The sequence below is a fragment of the Zeus faber genome (assembly GCF_960531495.2).
Source record: "Zeus faber genome assembly, chromosome: 5".
NCBI lineage: Eukaryota > Metazoa > Chordata > Actinopteri > Zeiformes > Zeidae > Zeus > Zeus faber.
Window position 1 is genome coordinate 23,108,194 of NC_137192.1, and position 22,586 is coordinate 23,130,779.

The 22,586-nt window shown below is 40.4% G+C and overlaps 1 protein-coding gene across 1 annotated transcript; it reads left to right on the top strand.

The window, feature by feature from the left end:
- Nucleotides 1-623: 623 nt before the first annotated feature.
- alpl (alkaline phosphatase, biomineralization associated) lies at nucleotides 624-22,501 on the top strand (the record flags this gene model as incomplete). The annotated part of the gene is given in 12 exon segments (XM_080000791.1): nucleotides 624-640; nucleotides 642-742; nucleotides 3,985-4,104; nucleotides 6,127-6,242; nucleotides 6,996-7,170; nucleotides 13,245-13,420; nucleotides 13,599-13,739; nucleotides 13,911-13,980; nucleotides 14,085-14,219; nucleotides 16,183-16,374; nucleotides 21,078-21,197; nucleotides 21,380-22,501. Coding segments are annotated over 12 exon segments (1,629 nt in total). The 3' UTR covers nucleotides 21,646-22,501.
- Nucleotides 22,502-22,586: the final 85 nt, after the last annotated feature.

The window sequence follows — 22,586 nt, forward strand, 5'->3', positions numbered from 1 at the left end:
CATGAATACACTTGCGTTAAAAAAATAGACAGCGGCCCTCTGCCCTGACCTTGCCGCTTCCTGGGCCTGCTGACTACTCTGCGGAACTACGGAACTCGTGTTGAAACCCCAATGGCTTACGGCCCATTTAAGTCCCTGTTGACACACAGCAAGTTCTCCAAGTATCTCCTGGTCCAGCACGTTTCCAACGGAGAAAGAGTTTCTTTTATAAATAAGTGTCAAGTGTCAAGGTTCTATACATTGAAATATCTTTACTGCACAACGTTGGACCTCAATACTGTTTCTTTTGTTGTCTTTTTCTCGAAACTTTCCAAGCAGCCTTGATTTTGTCTGCTCTTCCATTTGGAAAGAGCAGCTATTATTGCCCCTGACCCCAGAGCATAAACTCCAACTGCTCCAGCGGGCTGTGTTATTAAGGCTGCCGTGCCTCCATTGTGGAGCTCCAAGGTGTGTGAATGCGCTCCAAGGCGTGCTTTCAAAATAGAAAAGATAGATGTTCGCAAGAATGAGTAAATATAGTAGTAGTAGTAGTAGTAGTAGTAGTGTGCAGTAGTGTAATGACTTTCCTTTTTTGCCTTTCTAGCCCTGAAAGGACTGTGAACTTCCCTAGCTTCCAGAGGGGCATGTTATGGCTGTCTAGAGAAGAACTTCACCCACAGAGACAACAACATGAATGTGACTGCCTTGCTCGTCATTTACTCCTTTGTGATCTTTGGAGGTCTGGCGAAGCCACAATTCCCAGGTAAGCTACACTCCTGTTAGTCAGATGCTAAAATTAACAACAGGAATTGCCAGGCTGTCTTCATGCATGACATGGTCTTAGGAAGGCAGCAAAAATATTGTTGCGCTGTCAGACAAACAAGATTGAAATAAAAGAAACACACTGTATTTTGTTTGTTGAGCCAATGTATGATGGCTCAACAAAACCACGATCAACTCAGTTTATTCCAATTTAAACAATGAATGTGTTTAAGAACTTATTATATATTAAGGACTCATCCACACATATACAGATCTTTCTGAAAAAACATTCCCCTTCCCTTTAAAAGGGGATCTCCGTCCACACGAGAATGCAAAAACTATTTCAAATGTCACATTAGCATTCCAGGCCAGTAGGGAGCGATAATATGTCCTAAAAATTGGTGTCAAACACCACAGAAGAACATTAGGAGCACATTAGGTGCTTATTGAGCTACTTGATAATATTCTTACACAGTACTGTATGGTAGGCTTGGGACAATATTCAATAATATCGAGATATTTGCCACCATATGCAATATTTTCACAAGGGGGAGCCACACAATATTAGTGGTTATTTGTGGTGGTTTTTAATGTTGTGGCTGTGTATTTCCTCACTCGTGCTTGCTTGGTGCCCATCACTGTTTGTGTGGTGAATGGTAGATCCTTTCTGCATGCACGTGACATGAACACCCACACGCAACTTCCTAGTTGGATTGGCATAAGGTGATCTGTTCTCCGCTATACGGTATAAAGGTTTACCGTTTCTCCAAAGAAAATTTAAATTATTGTGGATGTATTTATTTTAATTGAATGAAACCAAAGAAGATGTGTAATGGGAACACTTTCTTGGTATTGGTATTGCGATATTTCGCCCTTACTGTATGGGCACGATTCCTAAAGTTGGAGAGGCTTTTAATGGATACACGGAGAACATAACAACGGGCGAAAATGCAAAGTTCCTGACGTCAGTGTTTTCAAGAAGCTCAGTTTTACTTAGTCCACACAAATACACGGAAAACTGGGTTTTGAAAAATGTCACCCCTGGAAGGCATTATCCAAATGCTTAGTTTCCAGTGACCTAAAACATAGCTTTAGGTCACGGGCAAAAATACTATGTTTTCAGAAATATCCATATTTGTGTGGACGACACATAAGTTATATCAAGAGGCAATGACACATAAGGCTGGCAATGAGGTATGACCAAAATGAACTGGTGGAGTATTACAACCTGACTACAACAAATGGTCTATCATCGGTGCAGAAAACTCTGCTGAGCATGCTCACAGGGTGTACCACAGGATCCAATGTAAGCCATGTCAACGTCTCTAATCTTCCTCAGAGGAATATGTGAAAATGGGAACTGTTAAGTCCCACACATCCTCCCAAGCCACATTACACCGGCCACCACCAAAAATAAGCATGTGTGCGTGTGACCAATAAAGATTCTTCTTCTAAAAGGTATGTAGGAAAGCAACTGGAGGCCCGTGAACTATGAGACTATAGGTGCCACAGTGTTTTGAATGTCTGAAGCCACCGAACTTTGTACAAAGAAATTTGTGGGATAAAAATCGTATATTTTTTGCGTTGCGGGCTCGATTGGTTCTACCTGGCTATCCTTGGTAATCCGGATGATGGTATTTTTTCCAAAATGGATTTTCGGTTCGAATTTGACCAATCGAATTAGAGCAGCCTCGGATTGCCTCATAATCCTGTTAGAAATAGCTCTCATGATCTATTTATTGTGTTTTATATTTTGAAAACAGTACAGTACATTTGTGTGGATTAATTAAGCATTGAGATTTGAAAAAATTATTTGCATGCCAGATTTATCAATATGTTATCACTGTGTGACATTGAATTGCCTTGCCGGCCGGATGTGGCCCCTGGCCTGTAGTTTCAGACCCCTGTGATAGATCCAAGACTATTTTTGCCAGCATTGTCTTTCAGCTTTAAAGATTGCCAAGAACATTTTGGACTCTTAGACTTTTATTCAACTTTAAATGTGCAGGAAGCCAAAGCCTGTTCAATAGTTTAGGAGTGAAGTTCTGGACTGGCGATAGCTGGTTGTGATGTAAGAGACGTTTCCAAAATAAGGAGAGACCCGAGTGTAATTTCCCTGTAAGGTATGTGAAAGGAACCAGGAAATTTGGTTGTCCAAAGTGTCCTTGGTTCCTGAAAGGCGCTATATAAATCCCAGTTATTATTATTATTATTATTATTGTTATTATTATTATTATTATTATTATTATTATTATTATTATTATTATTATTATTATTTATAATAATAATAATAATAATAATAATAATAATAATAATTATTATTATTATTATTATTATTATTATTATTATTTATAATAATAATAATAATAATAATAATAATAATAATAATAATAATTTATCAATAAGATTCATCTTGTATTGAATTTCTTAAGTTAAAATATTATTGAGACCACTTATTTTGCACATGCTGCGTGTTTACAGTGTATAGTAATGAATGTATTTACTGCTTTGTTTAAACTAAATCATATTTAACATGAAACCATCACTTACTCTAGTACGAGTAATAACAAAGGTTGCAACTACATAAAATTCAGGATTCAAGAGATTACTGCGTTTCGGTTTAGGTATATAAGCATTTTTACGAGTACAAATACATGAGGACAGTATTTGAACTGCATCACTATGTAATTTAGATTATTAGGAATTGATTTTAATTGGAATTCATCCAAAAATGTTAGTGGCCTGTCGGTTATACTAAAACCTGAGCTGCTTACATTGCAAAGGGACAGACCAAAATATGTTTGAAAAATCATGTGCATGTTTTGCAGCAAGAGGTGGAGTGAGCAAAGGTTAACAATATGGATTGTTAGTGTCGGGTAATATATTATTCATAAAAAACAGGCTCCTTCTTTTTGACTAGTAACAACAAGACTAACTGGGGGTCAGATACAACCCCTAATTTAAACTAACCAGAACATCGATGGAAAACATCAAAATAAAAAAGAAAGTAGTTTCATACAAATACTGCTTATTTAGCGATCATTTTAGGCAGCACTTGATATATTGTGCCCACAGAAAATATGTATTTTTTTGACTGGGGTCCTCCTCCATCACCTCAAAAGATAAATCATCGGCCACAGTTCAGGTTCAAAAAGGAAAATGGGAACAAGTCCCCAATAATATGTAATTTGTTACACATCTAATAGCTGTCATGTCATGTCAATCCTGTCATGTGACACACAGAACAGGAGAAAGATCCCAAGTTCTGGAACACTTGGGCACAGCGGACCTTGAAGAAGGCCCTCACCCTCCAGAGCCTCAACAAGAACAAGGCAAAAAATGTCATCCTCTTCCTTGGAGATGGTAAGCACCAAATGGCCATTTTCAGTCCAGCCCATTGTACACCCCACCACCACCTTCAGGGTCTGAACCGCATGTAGTCATCGCTTCTTAGAGTCACTTTTTCAAGCAATAGCACATTCTCTCCAATATAAGGTAGATTAGTCTATCAACAATAAAATCCATCCATGATTAAATACACTCTCATTGGTTCTGCCATAAGAAGCTCCTTTGGTCAGGTACGGTGAGCGGACAGATATGTGAGGCACAAAACACATCAGGAAATAAACTCCCCTATAGCAAGCCATTTTAACATTTGATCAAAAGGACAAACTAATGACCTTTTAAAGGTTGAGTACTTATATTTTAGTTACTATTTGCTGTTCAAACCGTTACTCGTGACTATTTTATTTTTACTAGTCAAAATGTATGAGCTACTAGTAGGGCTGTGATAATAATCGCATTACTACAATACAAGGTCAGGTGACGTCATTGCAAGGTTGAGCTCATAGTTATCATCATTGACTGTCAAAGACCGCACAAGTACCTAATATATTTTGACGAGTAAAACTAAACGAGTAACTGTTCAAAAAGCAAAGTGTAACTAAAATATAAGTACTAGCAACTTTTAAAAAGTGACCAGTTCTTTCTATGAATTAAATGTTCAAACGGCTTGCTATATCCCTCAGTTTGCAAATGGATAAATTCATATGTCATGGTAACCAGCTTGAACTTAATGAAGATTGGCAAATACCTAATACAGTCTAAAGTATTTGATATTTAAAAGTATTTTCCCACCACTTCAGATAAATGGAAAGGAAACTAAATTTTCCAAAGGTTAAAGTAAAGACGTCACCAGTGACCTTAATGAAGATTGGCAAATACCTAATACAGCCTAAAGTATTTGATATTTAAATGTATTTTCCCACCACTTCAGATAAATGGCAAGGGAACAAAATTTTCCAAAGGGTAAAGAAAAGATGTCACCAGTGACCTTAATGAAGATTGGCAAATACCTAATACAGCCTTAAGTATTTGATATTTTAATGTATTTTCCCACCACTTTAGATAAACGGCAAGGGAACAAAATGCTCCAAAGGTTATAGTGAAGATGTCACTAATAACCTTCATCCAATTGAAATATCTTTTATAGTTTTTGTTTGTGAACTCTGACGGGCTGAATTGGCACTGACAGTTCAGTCAGCGAGGAATTTGATCTGAGCAGATACCACATACCGCTAGATGGATGTAATCCAGCGGGGGAGGACGGGGGGACGGACGGACGAATAAAATGTTTTAGATGTTTTCTACAGAAGAGGTGAATGAATAGTCAAAAACAAAATACCCCGTGCCGTCGCCAGATCACTGGGATTGTGCTCGTGCGGCGCTGCTCATTGGAACAAAAAATGTTACACTTCATTGGGGCTTAACACTCTGTGTTCTGAGCCCAGCTTCAGTTATGCATGGCGATCATCATTCTGCATGCATGGTCAGGTTACAGCAGTTAAAGAATAGCAAAATAGTCTGGGGCTTCCTCTTAAAATAAACATTTGAAGTCAGTCGATTTTTCAGACCGATTTTTATATGAAATTGAAAGAAAAAACAAAGTTATTCCAAGAATTTAAGGAGGCTCAGACCCACAATAAACTATAAAAGAAAACCTTTTCACATCTTTTTTTCCCCTGTATGGTGCACTAGATGAGAGGGGTGGGTCGTGTCAGGACAGTGCAGACTCTGTACTGTAATCTGTGTTTTACACAATTTCTCTTTTTTAAAGTGCTTATTGTATTGTTATGTTAAACTCTTTACTCTCAGGCACAGAAGCGAGCTTAAGCCAACACAGATAACATTACCCTGTGGATATACCGTTGTTCCCATTTCCACTTGTTAAAACACACATTTCAGGTTATCCAAGTCCTGAAATCAAAAGAGAAATGTAACATTCATGTCATGCAAATACCACAATGAAGAATAAGACAAGCATCCTCTGTCTTCCCCCTCAGGGGCAAAACATACAGATATAACTTCCTGCGTTTTGTTTTTTAGGGATGGGCGTTCCCACGGTGACGGCAGCTCGAATACTGAAGGGGCAGCTGAGCGGACAGAGTGGGGAGGAGACCGTGCTGGAGATGGACAAGTTTCCCTTTGTGGCCCTGGCGAAGGTCTGACATGGTGCTATACTGTACATGTGCAGAGAAGGGCGGTGTTATGATCTGACGGCAGCCCATAACGGGACGTGAGCCATCAAAAAAGTTATAAGCAGTACATTGTATGCCTTACTGAAATATATACTGTATACAACGTATTGTTTTGATGTGATGCATATGTGAAGCATTTGTAAAAAAAAGGTAATGGAGGCATAGCATAATTCAAAGCACACAAACCGTTGTGCAGTCCACAGTCAGGGCAGATGCTTCAGATACAGATATATTTAAAGTGGTAATCCGGAAGATTATTTAATTGAAAATAAAGTCCAATATTTGATATTCATCCCATATTTTTTTTGTGGCACTTTATAAGAAACAGCCTCTCAATGTATTTATATGACATGCGCTCCCCTATATGCTGTTTCCATGGTTGGTTGGCGAGGTCCGGCCGTGAATTTGATAAGCAGTAAACTGTTGAGATGGATGAATATTCACAAAAAAAAAGAAAATCAATCAATCAGAAGAAGGCATACTTTCGGGTAAATCCGGAAGTGGACAAAAATACGTTGGAGTTTCGAATGGAATTCTGGCAAGTAGTATAATCCACCCGGCATAGACGATTTTGTGGATGCCCACTTTAAAAAACACACCCGTTACAGCAGCAATACCAAATCATTCCACATCATAAAAAAATGCAGACAGCCAACCCCCTCAACATTTTAAACTGCTGTTGACACATGTGACGGGTGGACTGTTCATTATCCACAGACATACAACACCAACGCACAAGTGGCAGACAGCGCTGGCACGGCGACGGCATACCTCTGTGGGGTCAAGGCCAATGAGGGCACGGTGGGAGTGAGCGCAGCTGCCGTGCGCACCCAGTGCAACACTACACAAGGCAACGAAGTCACCTCCATCCTCAAATGGGCCAAGGATGCTGGTACGGTATGACAAAATTACACACAGAACCAGGGTGGCATTTAGTGTGTCAGCTATGTGCGAGAGAATGTCCTGGAGTAGCTCAAGACTAACTCCAGAGCAATAGCTCGAGTAAAATAGAATTTGATAATTGTTTGCTGGTGGATGATGGTGATCCTTCAAAATCTTATTTATGACCCAATATCGACATAATTACATTTTGCTTGCATGCTTTTTTATTTTATTTAGCTATTATTATTATTATTATTATTATTATTATTATTATTATTATTATTATTATTAGGGGTCCTACCCACAGTCCAAGCTTCTTATCTCGAAAGTCATATGCATCCAACCACTTGCGGCCTGTTGACAACCCAAGACAACAGACAACCCAAGCCGATGCTGTGTTTAATGGAAACTGTAAGTCGTGCTGCGTTTCACAAAACCCGAAAACCATAATCTGGTCACAGAAGGCGTTTTCGCACCGCAGAAAGTTCTTAGAACCTTTGGAGGAACTCTCCCTTTCTTTTGTGTCCACACTGCATGATCCAGGAACGTTCATAATTAGGAATGCAACAGTATACTGTTTTAAGGTATACAGCAGTATCAAGCAACCACGGTACTTAACCGTAAGCCTTTCCCTTTAATACCATGCCCACGGTATAAATTGATGTTGCAAAATTGAAGACTTTAATTCACCCTCATCTTAAGTTGCCGCTGTGGGGTAGCAGCCGGCTGAATGTTATAATAATCAATCCAATGAATGAGTAACTGCTTCGCCAATATTTTATGACACAGTGCTCTATGTTCCTTGTGCCCGTGTGGGAGAAAGTGTCAGCAAAGATGACTGAACCCAATTGCTAAAATTACTTTTATTGTGGTCTGCTACCACACTGCAGCAACATAAAGTGAGGGAAAATTAAAGTGTACATCTTCAATTTTGCAATTCAGTCGGTGTAGTGTGGGGATGGTACAGCCACACCTGTCCTGTGATCTCGGTAGTTGGGGCCCAGAATCAGAGTTGCTGCATTCCTGTTGCTCGTTGGTTGGTATAACGAGCAACAGGTAAAACCCCCTTCCCCACACACTCAAGAGAGGAGCTCTTGCCATGGCAAATGTCCATCTGCTCCTGGGCTCATTCCATCTTGCCCACTCTCTACAATAAACTGTGTCTGAAACCCCTTCGCCTGTGTCTCTGTACTGGAGGTCCCTGAAAACGCCACTTGGAAGGCATGTGGTAGGCGAAACAGCCACTGTCAGATTTTGATATATACTGTATGTCACTTATTTAGCCTCTTATGTGTATTTGAGAGCCCTGACAAGCGCCTTCCCGGGCTGTGCCACGTCAGAGGCTTTACTATGTGCCTTTCTTTTTTATTATAAACGATTTATTCATTGAATATACAGTAAAATACCGTATACCGCGGTATTTTGGTAGATACCGTACCATACTGTACTGACACTTCATTATGTTACATCCCTAATCGTAATTGCTAAAAGGCCGTTCTTGAGGGACATTCTAACTTAACAACACAAGATGAACATTAAGTGAAGTAAGTGCACAGTGATTGGTCCAGATGTGAGTCCACGGTGATCCGTCGAACACATGAGCCAATGAAGCACCGGTAACCGCCATAATTTATTTATTAATTTATTTGTCAGGGACAATGCAAAAAACATTGTAACAGGTTACGAAAACATAAAACAGATCTGTTGCATTTAGGATGTCTAGCCGAGGCTAATTTGCGACTACTGTCCCAGGTTTGGCTTTTCTACTTAAAAATTGGTCATCACACATCATCATTACCAGAAATACGTAAGTTAAAATAATCACATAATAGGTAGTGACATTCTTTACATGATCGTACAATAATAACAACACATTACAATCATTTACACATGTTACGTATGTGTATGTAATCAGTGATCAATGATCGCAGGTTTGGTTTTGTTTCAGCCAGTTTCCACCTTTTCTTTACACGTTTTCATATCAGTTGTTTTGTGCTGTGCGACCCTGCAGTTGTTATTTTACCCGAGTGGCGATTCTATTGGTATTTGTTTTTGTCACATATGGACAAAGTTCAGCTATGGCAAGATTGTTCACACATTTAAAAATCAATTTAATAAAAGAGAACTTGATAAAGCTGCCATAACTGAGCAACTTGTAGTTTTTCAGAATGATACAGTGGTGCCATTTCATTTGTTTTTGATCCATTATTTTCTGTGCTTGTTTATATAGTGATGTAACGGGTTTGACAGTTGACTGTGAAGTCTGGCTCCATACAGCAGCACAATAGGAAAGGTGTGAAAATATCTTGCCATGCATGAACAGTTGAGCTGCCTTGAGAGGTATGTAATGTCTTATCAGTCTATAACAGTTCAGATTTGTCTTTACGGTCTTGCATAGATGTTTAACGTAATTATCAAATTTGAGTTTGGAGTCCAAAATGACACCTAGGAATTTAAAATCACGGACTTCCCGTATTTCCTCTTGATCTCTTTTAATTGTAAGCTTATCTTTTGCTTTCCTTCTCCTGGAAAACCACATTGACACAGTCTTTTTAAGATTCAAGGTTAGATGATTGTTTTTGAGCCATTGGGGTACACCCTCCATTTCGTCTCTTAATATCTCTGCTGCTACACAAGGGGTTTTAGCCAATACATCAATTATTGTGTCATCGGCCAACACCTGACAACCAACTCCTTTACAGCATGTTGGTAAAGCATTTATGTATAAGCTAAAGAGCAGAGGCCCCAAGATCGAGCCTTATGGAATGCCCATTCTGGATCGTCGGGGGATTGAATGTTCTGCATTGATTTTAACACGTTGCTCTCTGCATTCGAGGTATGATGCAAACCAGCCGGTTGATTGCTCAGAAAAGTAAAAGATGCCAAGTTTGTTCAGAAGTACTTCATGGTTTACGGTGTCAAAACTCTTTTTAAGGTCTATAAACACCCGTCCCACTACATTACCCTTGTCTAATGAGCTCTTGATGTTTTCAGTGAGAGAGCAGTTGGCCATTTCCGTTGAGTACGCTGGCCCAAATCCGAATTGTTTAGGATAAATAAGTTCATTGCTTTCAAGGTTATCAGCAAGTTGTTCTGCAATATTTTTTTCCACGACCTTTGAGAGAACGTATGTACAGTATACGTATGTACAGTATGTGACAAATAACCCTCTTGAATCTTGATTCTTCAAAGATTGTATTCCATTATAGACAACTCATCTGGTTATATAGTCTATCAGGTTGAATAATTTTTCCAGACTAGGCAGGAAAATACCCAAAAATCTGACCGATCGATCTGTGACCGATTATGTCACACTACACGGGGTAAAGACGCCCGTTCATCATTCCCGACGTTATTCAGGCCAGACGCTGGAAATTTGTCGGCCAGGACAAAATTGCATCAAAATTGGGCTGAATTTGTGTAGTCTGATCCCGCACTTACGGAAACTCGGAAAACTGCAATACATACCTACCTAACGATGTAACTGGACCCTGTGTATTGCTGCCTGCAGCTTTATTTATTATTATTATTCATTAATTAATTATGTTTATTATTATTATTATCATTATTATTATTATTATTATTATTATTATTATTATTATTTATTATTATCATTATCTGATTGCCTTCTATTAATGTAAAGTGAGAGCTCACATTGAGGATGTTTGAGGAAATTGTTGGTAAAAAAGGTCACACAATGTCAATTGTATGGGATAAAAAAAAGTCACATAATGTCAATTGTATGGAAGTGGTTTGAAGAGTGTAAAGGTGGCGCTGACCAAGTTCTGGTCAGCATCGCACAACCAATAATTTCCTGCACATGAAAAGACAACATCTGCAGTGAGTACACCGAGAGCATGAAACTGCAAAACAAAACATATATTCAGCCCCGAGCATCAAGAGTTGATTCAAAATTCAAGATTCAAGAGCTTTATTCGTCACATACATATACATAGTCTCATATATGTATGCAGTGAAATGTAACACAACGCTCCTGGTGATTACACACAATATGTCCTTGGAAAATTTCTTTCTACTAGACCAACTAACTGATTCCTGAAACGTAATACAGTAAGTCGAATACTTATAGAATAAAATAAAAATGTATAGAATAAAATAAAATAAAATAAAATATAATGGAATAGATAAAGGGAATAGGCTTACGTATATGGGTTACTGGTAACTTACGTATATATAGTTGACTATTGGAAGCAGCACTCATGCTATTTATTTGGTCTTTTTTCGCTTTACATTTTAAAGTTGACATTCATGCCGTTCTTTGCAGAGAGAGGTACCACCAAGGTGCATTGTATGACACAATTTATCCTGGTAATATATGTATGTACTGTATATACAGTATTTATTTATTTATTTAGCCCCACCACCAACCATGTGATATTTAAACCAAAGCTTCACTAGCTGTGAAACATTTCCACCAGTTTGTGCCTTTTTCATCATTTTTGCTCGAAAAATTGTTTCATGGCGAATATGCAGTCATGATTTGAACTGATGTAGCGTTTAAATCCTGCCTAGATCTAAAATCAAAAGAAACGATTTGGCTTGATGACTGAAGTACCTCATGAACAATACCCGTCTATATGTATTCAGAGCTCCAAGGAAGTTCACTCTTTTTGGAAAATGTGGTGGAGCCGGCGGCTGGATGCCCCCTGCGCTCAGCACCGGCTGTGGCCAATTAAGCTGTTTGGACAACAGCGGCTGGGTAGAGTTTTCTTATTGTCTGTTTTGTCGTTCAGTGAGGGAGAGAACCCTCGGAGCAGAGCTCTTGCCGCCTGATTCGGGAACTGTCTTATGTTTATAGTGACCCTATTTTGTCATTATTACTTTCGCACTGGAGCGTGGCTCCTGTTGGACTTTGTAAATAAAACTCGTCGAGCCAGTGTTCTGTTGCCAACCCTGTGTCTCCCTAAGTCATTCTGTCAAATCAGAGTGGCCAGCCGGCTAAACTGAATGAAGAGTAGCTTGACGGCAGCCGATTCACCCCATTTACATTTATTCATTGATCAGAAGCTTTTGTCCAAAGCGACTACCATGAGAGGCTAGAAACAAAGCATACATCGACCGTTGGAGCAACCTTAAACTTAAGTGCATGAGCACACCAGATCTGCCTGCCACACACCACCCGAGTGTCGTTTTCACGGCCCTCCGACACAGAGACACAGGCGATGGGCTTGAAAAGTACCAGTTTTATTGTGTTTTTTTGAGAGTAGTCAAGATGGAACAAGCCTGGAGCAGATGGAAAATATGTCATGACAAGGGCTCCTCTCGTGTGTGTGAGGATGGGGGTTTTCCCTGTTGCTCGCTGATTGCTTTCATAAGCAACAGGCGTACAGCCACCCTGGTCACGGGCCCAATTACCTAGATCCAAGACGGGTGTGACTGCTCAAAGCACACCACAACCTGTTTCTAAATTCATCCAGATACAAGTGCATGATGCTATAAGGAATCAGAATAAAATTGTGCCATGAGTTAAAAAAAAAAAAGCGATGGTACTGTTTCACATTTAGTCGTATTTGTTGACATTTTGGGAGGTTGCTGATATTTCCCTCCTCACGCCAAAGTCTTTTCTTGCATAAATTACATTTCGTTTTCGTCCAAATTAATGAAGCTCATTCCAGTGCTTCAACCTGTTGGCCATGCACGGAATGTGTGGAACATAAGAAAATCGAATCTCAAACCTGATGTGTCTGGTATGTCATCTATATTTGGGTTTGCAGGAAACATGTCTTTTACGTTGGAAAATTCACTTTTTCGAGTGGATTGAAACCGTTAAATTCTGATACCAGCACAGATACCAAGTTGCCGCAGGTTTTCTGCACCTATCCTTTCAAAGGATCAATTTACAAGGAAATTTACATGTGTTACTTTTTGCCCTAGGAGATGATAAATTAAAATAATAATAATTTTGCCACAACATTTTTTTTTAAATATCACAAGGCAACATATTTCCCTCTTGAGTGAGGCAGGAAAATATGTTTTTTTCAGAAATATCCATATACGTGTCGACGAGGCCTTAATCTCAAAATGAGAACTCAGAAAACTGCTCGAATGTTCATGGACTCGCAGGCAAGTCAGTGGGGATTGTGACCACAACACGTGTGAACCACGCCACGCCCAGTGCTGCCTACGCCCACAGCGTGGACAGAGACTGGTACTCTGACAACGAGATGCCCCCCGAAGCGATACAGGCCGGCTGCAAGGACATCGCCCTGCAACTCTTTGAAAACATCCCCAACATTGACGTGAGCCACAATATTATGTTTTGTTTTGTTTTGTTTTGTTTTGTTTTGGTTTGTGTGTTCAGTGTCAGTCGTTTTCTCTTCTGTTTTCAGTTGTGTATCGTATTGATATTGTTCTTGGACCACCCAATTCGATTTCAAATACATTGCAACTAAATATAAACCTAAAAATCATAATCAGGTGGTTATGGGTGGAGGGAGGAAGTACATGTTCCCCAAAAACCTGTCCGATGTGGAATATCCTGGAATATCCAAGCACAGCGGCACACGGAAAGACGGGAAGAACCTGGTACAGGAGTGGATTCAGAGGATGAAGGACAAGGTAGGTTCCCTGCCCCTCCATCTCCGTCACTCCTCAGTACCTATAGCCCCTGTTTGGGCTTTTATCTTTCCAATTACATTTACTCCTTCTGAAGTTCAAAGCGACTACGGTGTGTTTTTATTAATCGCAGCACACAATGCTCTGTCCTTTCACCCCCCCCGACCTGAACAGAAAGGTTATTATGTATGGAACAAAAAGGAGCTGTTCTCCTTGAACCCCAGCAACGTGGATTACCTGCTGGGTGAGTGTCCGGGTCCAGCACAATTACCAACCCCCCGAAGCGGCGTATCTTTCGATATACGCTGTCGCAATTCATATTATCCTTTGAACCTCCTGTGCTCCTAGGGCTTTTCGAACCTGGAGATCTGACGTACGACCTGGAGAGGAACAGCGAGACCGACCCCTCGCTGACCGAAATGGTGGAGGTGGCCATCAAGATCCTGAGGAAGAATCCCAACGGGTTCTACCTCCTTGTGGAGGGTGAGTGCTGCCTCGTGGCAGAGATAGTAAATGCTGTTCTGCTCTACAAAGCCAGTGGGGAGATTTTTATCTCTGGGATTGGTGGACCTATTTGTTTAAAAGAAAGGAAGTAAGTAAAACTATGTTTTTTGTGGTGTGAGGGTGCAAACACACCATCTAAAGGAAAACGAGGTGCAAAGGATACACATGATTTGTGAAAAATGAATGTTTGAACAATACAAAAGAAAAACTAAAAGAGGAAGTGGGTTTTCCAACCTTAGTACTTGAAAATATATATATCAATATAATCAATATATATATATAATCTAAATCTAATCTAATCTAATCTAATCTAATCTAAATATAATCAAATCAATATAATTTCTGCATATTATATGTTTCATAAAGGGGTGAGATTATATTTGAAATGTAAATTTGGAAAATTAATTGATAAGTACGTATATAATTCTAGAGTGGGATGTATTTTATATTTGAAAATCTCTCTTACCATTATACTGTGAATTATTTCAAATAAAAACATTATTATTATTATATTATTATATGATGGTTTGGCTATATTACTTAGTTCTATTGGAGTCGCAGCTTGCCTCTGCATTTTTTGTTACTAGGTATGCACCAATTCGATATTCAATATCGTGTCCGATATTGGTCAAAATGTGTAAAACATTGGGGAATTTCAACAGGACAAACATGATGAAGCCCTTTAGAGTGGCATTTTCTTAATGCATTGAATTGAGTTTTGCAAAGCTTAACTTTAAGTGACATTTGAATGTTTCAAACCTGCTTTGAACTGTGTCCAACTGTATTTTATTTAAGAGTAGCTCAATAAAAGGAAGCAGCATTATTGTGCAAGTCATGTTGTAGGAAGTGCAGAACAGCTTGAGCGTGATTATTGTTTTAGATGGCAAACATAAGCAAATCAACAAATTAGTTTTTCGAGACAAAACTAAATATCGGATCGGAATCCGCAGATACGTTGCGGTATCAGATAGGAAATAAAAATTGGTACCATCCCATCTGTAATTATTACTGAACGAATATTACCACAGCATTATTGGAAATATTTTTATATTGAATATAGCACATACTTGTCTGTAAAAAGCTGCAGCCATCCAAAAAGCTGAGTAAAAGTGCACTACCAAGTACTACAATCTAAAATGCTTTGGACCATATTTAAGTCTTCTATCTGTGACGATAAAAATATATCACATTGCTTCATAAGATCTCTTAAAGGGCGTGGTAACAGAGTTTCCTTGAGAATAAACTGCTGCCAGTCAATGTGTCATGGAAGATTTCAGACAAATGGGAGAGATTCCAGTCAAATATTATCTGTGTTAATGAGCTTAAAACAATTGATAGGCAGGCTTTATTGAGAATTAATTCATGAAGATGGAGATTTATAATATGTATTTTTTTGAATATTTAAAATAAAATAAATCCCACCAGTTAACGCTGTTTTATAAATAAATTAATATTACGCATGTTACTACTTTAAATCAAATAATTTCTGTTCATGAACAATAAGTAACAAGTGCAGATGCTTTAATTAACATTTCACTTAAATACAATTTTGATAATATTAAAAACTAAATAAATATTAAAGTTTGTGGTGTCAACGATACATCATCTTTCTGCTTCTCCTCAGAGTTCTGGATGCTGCGCTCTGTCGCTGCTCTGTGTGCGCGTGTCTACTGTGTTTACAAGCTCAACCTGTCCACAAGGGAGGGGGTGGGGCTTATTTCTATATCGACAAACGTGATTGGTTCAAGGTGAAAGGTCACCTTTGGATCGTCCAATCTGATTGGCTTTCCGTTGCAACTTGACAAACGCAGAAATTAATGGATCTGAGGAATTTTTTAGCTGAATGATTTAGTCTATCTAATTTTGACAGCCAGGAATAAAATATGGTGATAATTATTGTTTAAATCTGTGGGAGGATCTAACCCCATTCCCCATTTCCCAGGGGGGCGAATCGACCATGGGCACCATGAGGGCAAAGCCAAGCAGGCACTGTACGAGGCTGTGGAGATGGACCGCGCCATCGGACGGGCGGATCTCATGACGAGCACTCACGACACACTCACCGTGGTGACCGCTGACCACTCCCATGTATTCAACTTTGGAGGCTACACGATCAGAGGAAACAGTATTTTTGGTATGTAGGGATGATGATGATTATCATATGTTGATCATATGTTCAGGGATGGTGTGGTTCTTGCGGTGGTTTGACTACAGCCTGGTACTGTATATTGTATCAAAAGGAATGTTTTGGAGAAAAATGCACTATAGTCCATATACCGCCACTCACCTTTACCAGTCAAATCTAGTGTGTTGAGAACGTAGTTTTTCCTTTTTCTGCCCTAGATTCACTTCCATTACTTTCACTAAGAATAAAAAAAAAACCAATGGAACAACCCATCCAAGTGTATCCAAGTAGTGATAACCCTTTGAATCCAAAGTACACAAAGATTAAACCAATACAAACAAAGAGGATCCTCCAAACAGTTGATGGCGGTCAAAGAGCCGATGACTACCGTCAATTATTGATAAAGGTACGACTTCAGCAATGAAAGTCATTTCTCGTTAACTAGCTTTGTTGATGTGTTACAAACTGTGATTTGTACAAATGGGATAACTTACCAAATAACAAAATGAGCAATCCGACTGTTTGAACAGTCACACCATTAAAGTGAAAGGCAATATCCGCAAGAACCGCTGAGTCCCTTTTCAGAAAAGTTGTCTGGAACACAACCTGCTTCATAGTTTAGTCAAGTCAAGTCAAGTCACACTTTATTTATATAGCGCATTTCATACCAGGGCACCACAATGCGCTTTGCAAAGAAATACAAAAAAGAAAGAGAGAACGTCGTTGTCAGCGGGTCATTACAAAAGAATGCCCCTGAAACAACAGCAACAACAAAAGCAACAGCAACAACAAAAACAACAATAAAAGCGACTCCAACCACAGTGGCAACAACAGCAACAGCAGCAGCAACAGAAAACAACAAGAGCAACAGCAGCCACAGAAACAACAATGACAGCAGCAACATCGACACCAGCAGCAACAACAGCAAAACAACATTAAAAAAACAACAGCAGCGTACACGCAGAGACATCACCGGAACCGGAAGTGGTAGCTCTCACCAGAACCGGAAAAGTCACTCAGGTTAGAGATGTTTAAGTTAAGGTATAAGGTTAGAGATGTTTAAGTTAGGGTATAAGGTTAGAGATGGTTAAGTTAGGGTATAAGGTTAGAGATGTTTAAGTTAGGGTATAAGGTTAGAGATGGTTAAGTTAGGGTATAAGGTTAGAGATGTTTAAGTTAGGCTATAAGGTTAGAGATGGTTAAGTTAGGGTATAAGGTTAAAGATGTTTAAGTTAGGCTATAAGGTTAGAGATGGTTAAGTTAGGGTATAAGGTTAGAGATGGTTAAGTTAGGGTATAAGGTTAGAGATATTTAAGTTAGGCTATAAGGTTAGAGATGGTTAAGTTAGGGTATAAGGTTAGAGATGTTTGCGTTAAGGTATGAGGTTAGAGATGCTTAATTTGGGATGTTTACCAATACCAGCAGCAGACAATAGCAGCAACAAAAACAGCAGCAACAACAGTAGCAGCCACAGCGCACATGTGAAGACGTCACCGGAACCGGAAGTGGTAGCTCGCACCGGAACCAGAAATCTCCTCATCTGTATTGAGTCAACAGTGTGTACCATCTCATCTCAATGAAGTAACGCACAGCAAAGACGTCACTGGAACCGGAAATGGTGGCCCTCACCGGAAACGGAAATTTCAACTGTGTGCACCATCTCATCTTAATCCAGAGGGGGATCCTTTTGACTCTCTCTCTCTCTCTCTCTCTCTCTCTCTCTCTCTGAAAACACACCTTTCTTATGATCCTCTCACTGTAATATCACAACAGAAACAGCAACAACAGCAACAGAAATAGCAGCAGCCACAAAACAACAACAACAGCAGCAGCAATATCAACTCCAGCAGCAACAACAACAAAAAACACCCGAAAAAAAGACAACAGCAACGTACACGCAAAGACGTCACCGGAACCGGTAGTGGTAGCTCTCACCGGAACCGGAGACTGTAGTGAACAGCAAGGTTTTTAACCTGCTTTTAAAAGTATTCAGTGTGGGGCCGCTCTCAGGTCGCTCGGTAGGGTGTTCCATTTACTTGGAGGAGGAGTCGACAATGAGCATGGATGGAGGTCCGGCAGCAGAGGAGTTCCAAGGGACAGCAGCAGCAGCCGAGCCAGGAGAGCATTGTCCTCCCAGAGGCGGCGTAGGCAGGCGGTCTAAGTCAGTGGCGCGGGGCGGCCCCGACGGGCGGAGATTGCGCTGCAGAAGCCTAGGTGGCGCTCTGCGGCGTTGAAGACAGCGGGGTCCGCGGCGGAGGAGGAGCCACCAACTGGCTCGGGAGCGGAGGCCCGGGCAGGCAATGGATAGTCTGGCGGCAGTGGAAACGAGGCCGGCGGTGGTAGAGACCATCTTGGTGCCCTTGATGCCACAGTGGACTGTGAAGCCCCCACACTGAATGCCGCATATCTCTGGCATCGACTGTGGGATTCAGGGCTTGGAATTTGCTCTTCAGCCGGAGAGTCTCCGTCATAGAGCGGCACAAGGAGCGCACACAACACCTGCCACGATTCTGCGCCAAGACTGTTCCACCGGACCTGGGCCATGGCTCCTATTTCACAGCCGGTGGGGCGTCAGATGGCTCCGACTCACCCGCAGTGAGAATGGATCTGGACCAAGGGAGAGTGGAGTCTTAAGTCCGGTCCGATGACAGCGGATGGAGCAGGAGATGTGCTGAGCCTGAGCACTAGCGGTCAAAGCCAGGAAATAGTAGGGATATCACAGTGCAAACAATCCAAAATCCGCAATCCAAAATCAGGTAAAGTTAGGAAACGATTCAGCGAAGTAGTGCGCAGACAAAAGGCGTTACCTTCTTGTGTGTGCGCAGTTTAGTCAGTAGTTGTCAAAAAATACATTGTTTCTGCATACAGTGGGGCAAAAAAGTATTTAGTCAGCCACCAATTGTGCAAGTTCTCCCACTTAAAAAGATGAGAGGGGCCTGTAATTTTCAACATGGGTACACTTCGACTATGTGAGACCGAATGGGGGGAAAGAATCCAGGAAATCACATTGTAGGATTTTTAATGAATTAATTGGTAAATTACTCGGTAAAATAAGTATTTGGTCACCTACAAACAAGCAAGATTTCTGGCTTTCACAGCCCTGTAACTTTTTCTTTAAGAGGCTCCTCTGTCCTCCACTCGTTACCTGTATTAATGGCACCTGTTTGAACTCGTCAGTATAAAAGACACCTGTCCACAACCTCAAACAGTCATACTTCAAACTCCACTATGGCCAAGACCAAAGAGCTGTCAAAGGACACCAGAAACAAAATTGTAGACCTGCTCCAGGCTGGGAAGACTGAACCTGCAATAGGTAAGCAGCTTGTTGTGAAGAAATCAACTGTGGGAGCAATTATTAGAAAATGGAAGACATACAAGACCACTGATAATCTCCCTCGATCTGGGGCTCCACGCAAGATCTCACCCCGTGGGGTCAAAATAATCACAAGAACGGTGAGCAAACATCCCAGAACCACACGGGGGGACCTAGTGAATGACCTGCAGAGAGCTGGGACCAAAGTAACAAAGGCTACCATCAGTAACACACTACGCCGCCAGGGACTCAAATCCTGCAGTGCCAGACGTGTCCCCCTGCTTAAGCCAATACATGTCCAGGCCCATCTGAAGTTTGCTAGAGAGCATTTGGATGATCCAGAAGAGGATTGGGAGAATGTCATATGGTCAGATGAAACCAAAATAGAACTTTTTGGTAAAAACTCAACTTGTCGTGTTTGGAGGAGAAAGAAAGCTGAGTTGCATCCAAAGAACACCATATCTACTGTGAAGCATGGGGGTGGAAACATCATGCTTTGAGGCTGTTTTTCTGCAAAGGGACAGGGATGACTGATCCGTGTAAAGGAAAGAATGAATGGGGCCATGTATCGTGAAATTTTGAGTGAAAACATCCTTCCATCAGCAAGGGCATTGAAGATGAAACGTGGCTGGGTCTTCCAGCATGACAATGATCCCAAACACACCGCCCGGGCAACGAAGGAGTGGTTTCGTAAGAAGCATTTCAAGGTCCTGGAGTGGCCTAGCCAGTCTCCAGATCTGAAGCCCATAGAAAATCTTTGGAGGGAGTTGAAAGTCTGTGTTGCCCAGCTACAGCCCCAAAACATCACTGCTCTAGAGGAGATCTGCATGAAGGAATGGGCCAAAATACCAGCAACAGTGTGTGAAAACCTTGTGAAGACTTACAGAAAACGTTTGACCTCTGTCATTGCAAACAAAGGGTATATAACAAAGTATTGAGATGAACTTTTGTTATTGACCAAATACTTATTTTCCACCATAATTTGCAAATTTTTTTTTTTTAAATCAGACTGATTTGCTGGATTTTTTTTTTCTCATTCTGTCTCTCATAGTCGAAGTGTACCTATGATGAAAATAACAGGCCTCTCTCATCTTTTTAAGTGGGAGAACTTGCACAATTGGTGGCTGACTAAATACTTTTTTGCCCCACGGTATGTCAGACTCCAGATTCGGGTCACTTCTTGTTCTAGAGCCCTCATTGGCATACTGCACTTTATCACTAAACTGTATACTGTACCTTATCACCAAAAACAAGCCGGCCAACTACAACAGAACAGAACAGATGGTGTAGAACATAATGGAATAATATAGAATTGAACACAATAGAAAAGGATAGGACTGGGAATGTCTAATAATGCAAAAGTGTGATGAGACGACTAAAGCTTAGTTTGTGTTGGCAGGACTCGCTGCTATCCTGAGTGACATGGACCAGAAGCCCTTCACCTCCATCTTGTACGGGAATGGACCGGGCTTCAAGATCATCAACGGTATACGGGAGAACGTGTCCACCATCAACTACGGTAAGTAGGAGGACCGGACAGGAAATTAAAACAACATACATTTGAATACCTAAATAATATACGGAGGAAATCAAGTGGCATTTCCTTTAATAAATGGCATATTTAATACACATACAATGGCTCTGATTCTGATTTTTTCCCCTCTCTCTCTCTCTCTCTCCCCCTCCTCTATCTCTTATCAGAGGAGAACAACTACAAGGCCCAGGCGGCGGTGCCTCTCAGTGCGGAGACCCACGGAGGGGAGGACGTGGCGGTGTTTTCCAAAGGGCCCATGGCGCACCTGCTTCACGGCGTCCACGAGCAGAACTACATCCCGCACGCCATGGCCTACGCCGCCTGCATCGGCCAGAACAGGGATCACTGTATGGTGTCCGACGGGACCCATGCTTGGACCCCCGTTCTGCCTCTTCTCTCAGCCCTCCTCATCATCACGCGACTGCTGTGCTAACCACCAGGACAAACCCCCCCCCCCCCCCCCCAAAGAAAAAATTCTTACAAAAAAACCCCACACGCCCCTTTTCCCGATAGTCCTTTTTAATTTTAGGAATATGGCTTTGTGACGTTTTGTTTTTTTTTGCAATTAATTTTTTGTTTCGGAGATTCAAAGTCACACAATTTGGGACCACTAATACAACATAATTACTAAAGTCCTATTCTAAGAATTTGTAGAAAAAACATCAATCACATTTATCTTTTACATTTATATTTACACCTTAGACAATAGCATAGATAATAAGCCTCTTTTCATTTGTTTTGTTGTTAAAGTAAAAAATGTGTCTGTGATATATTTAGATGTTTAATTTGGAATTGTTTATAACAATTGTTTATAATGACTCACCATAGTTGCAGTTTGTGTAATCTCTTTCTAATCTTTAAAAAAGAAAACACCACATTTTTAAACAAAATGTTCCTTTCTGTGTTAGTTCATGTGAACCCAGTCGCCTTTAAGATTGCTGTTTGTGTGGTAAATGTTTGCCCACTTTCTCACGCTTTTTCCACATTTTGTGTTTGGCTAACAGTTTCTACCTCATGAGCTATTGCAGTAGATCTCTCATGTTATCCTGTCACATACACACGCACACACTTTACTATCATCAAACAAAAGACATTTTATTGGCGAAGGCAGCGGCGATTGAATGTGTAACAACGAGCAGTGATGCCATTACAAGTGTGTTTGGAAAAAAGACAGTGACATCTGTTTATCAGTGAAGACGATTGTTGGTTTTCTTATAAAGTTGTGAACATTTAATAATTGAGATTACTCCACTTTCTTTAAACTGTTACAATTAAAGTAATGTAAGGAAGACTTTGTCATCACTTTTTTCATCACAGTGTTGATTGGTTGATTGACCATATTTTTTTTGCCTTTTTTCTTTTTTTTATAAGGTC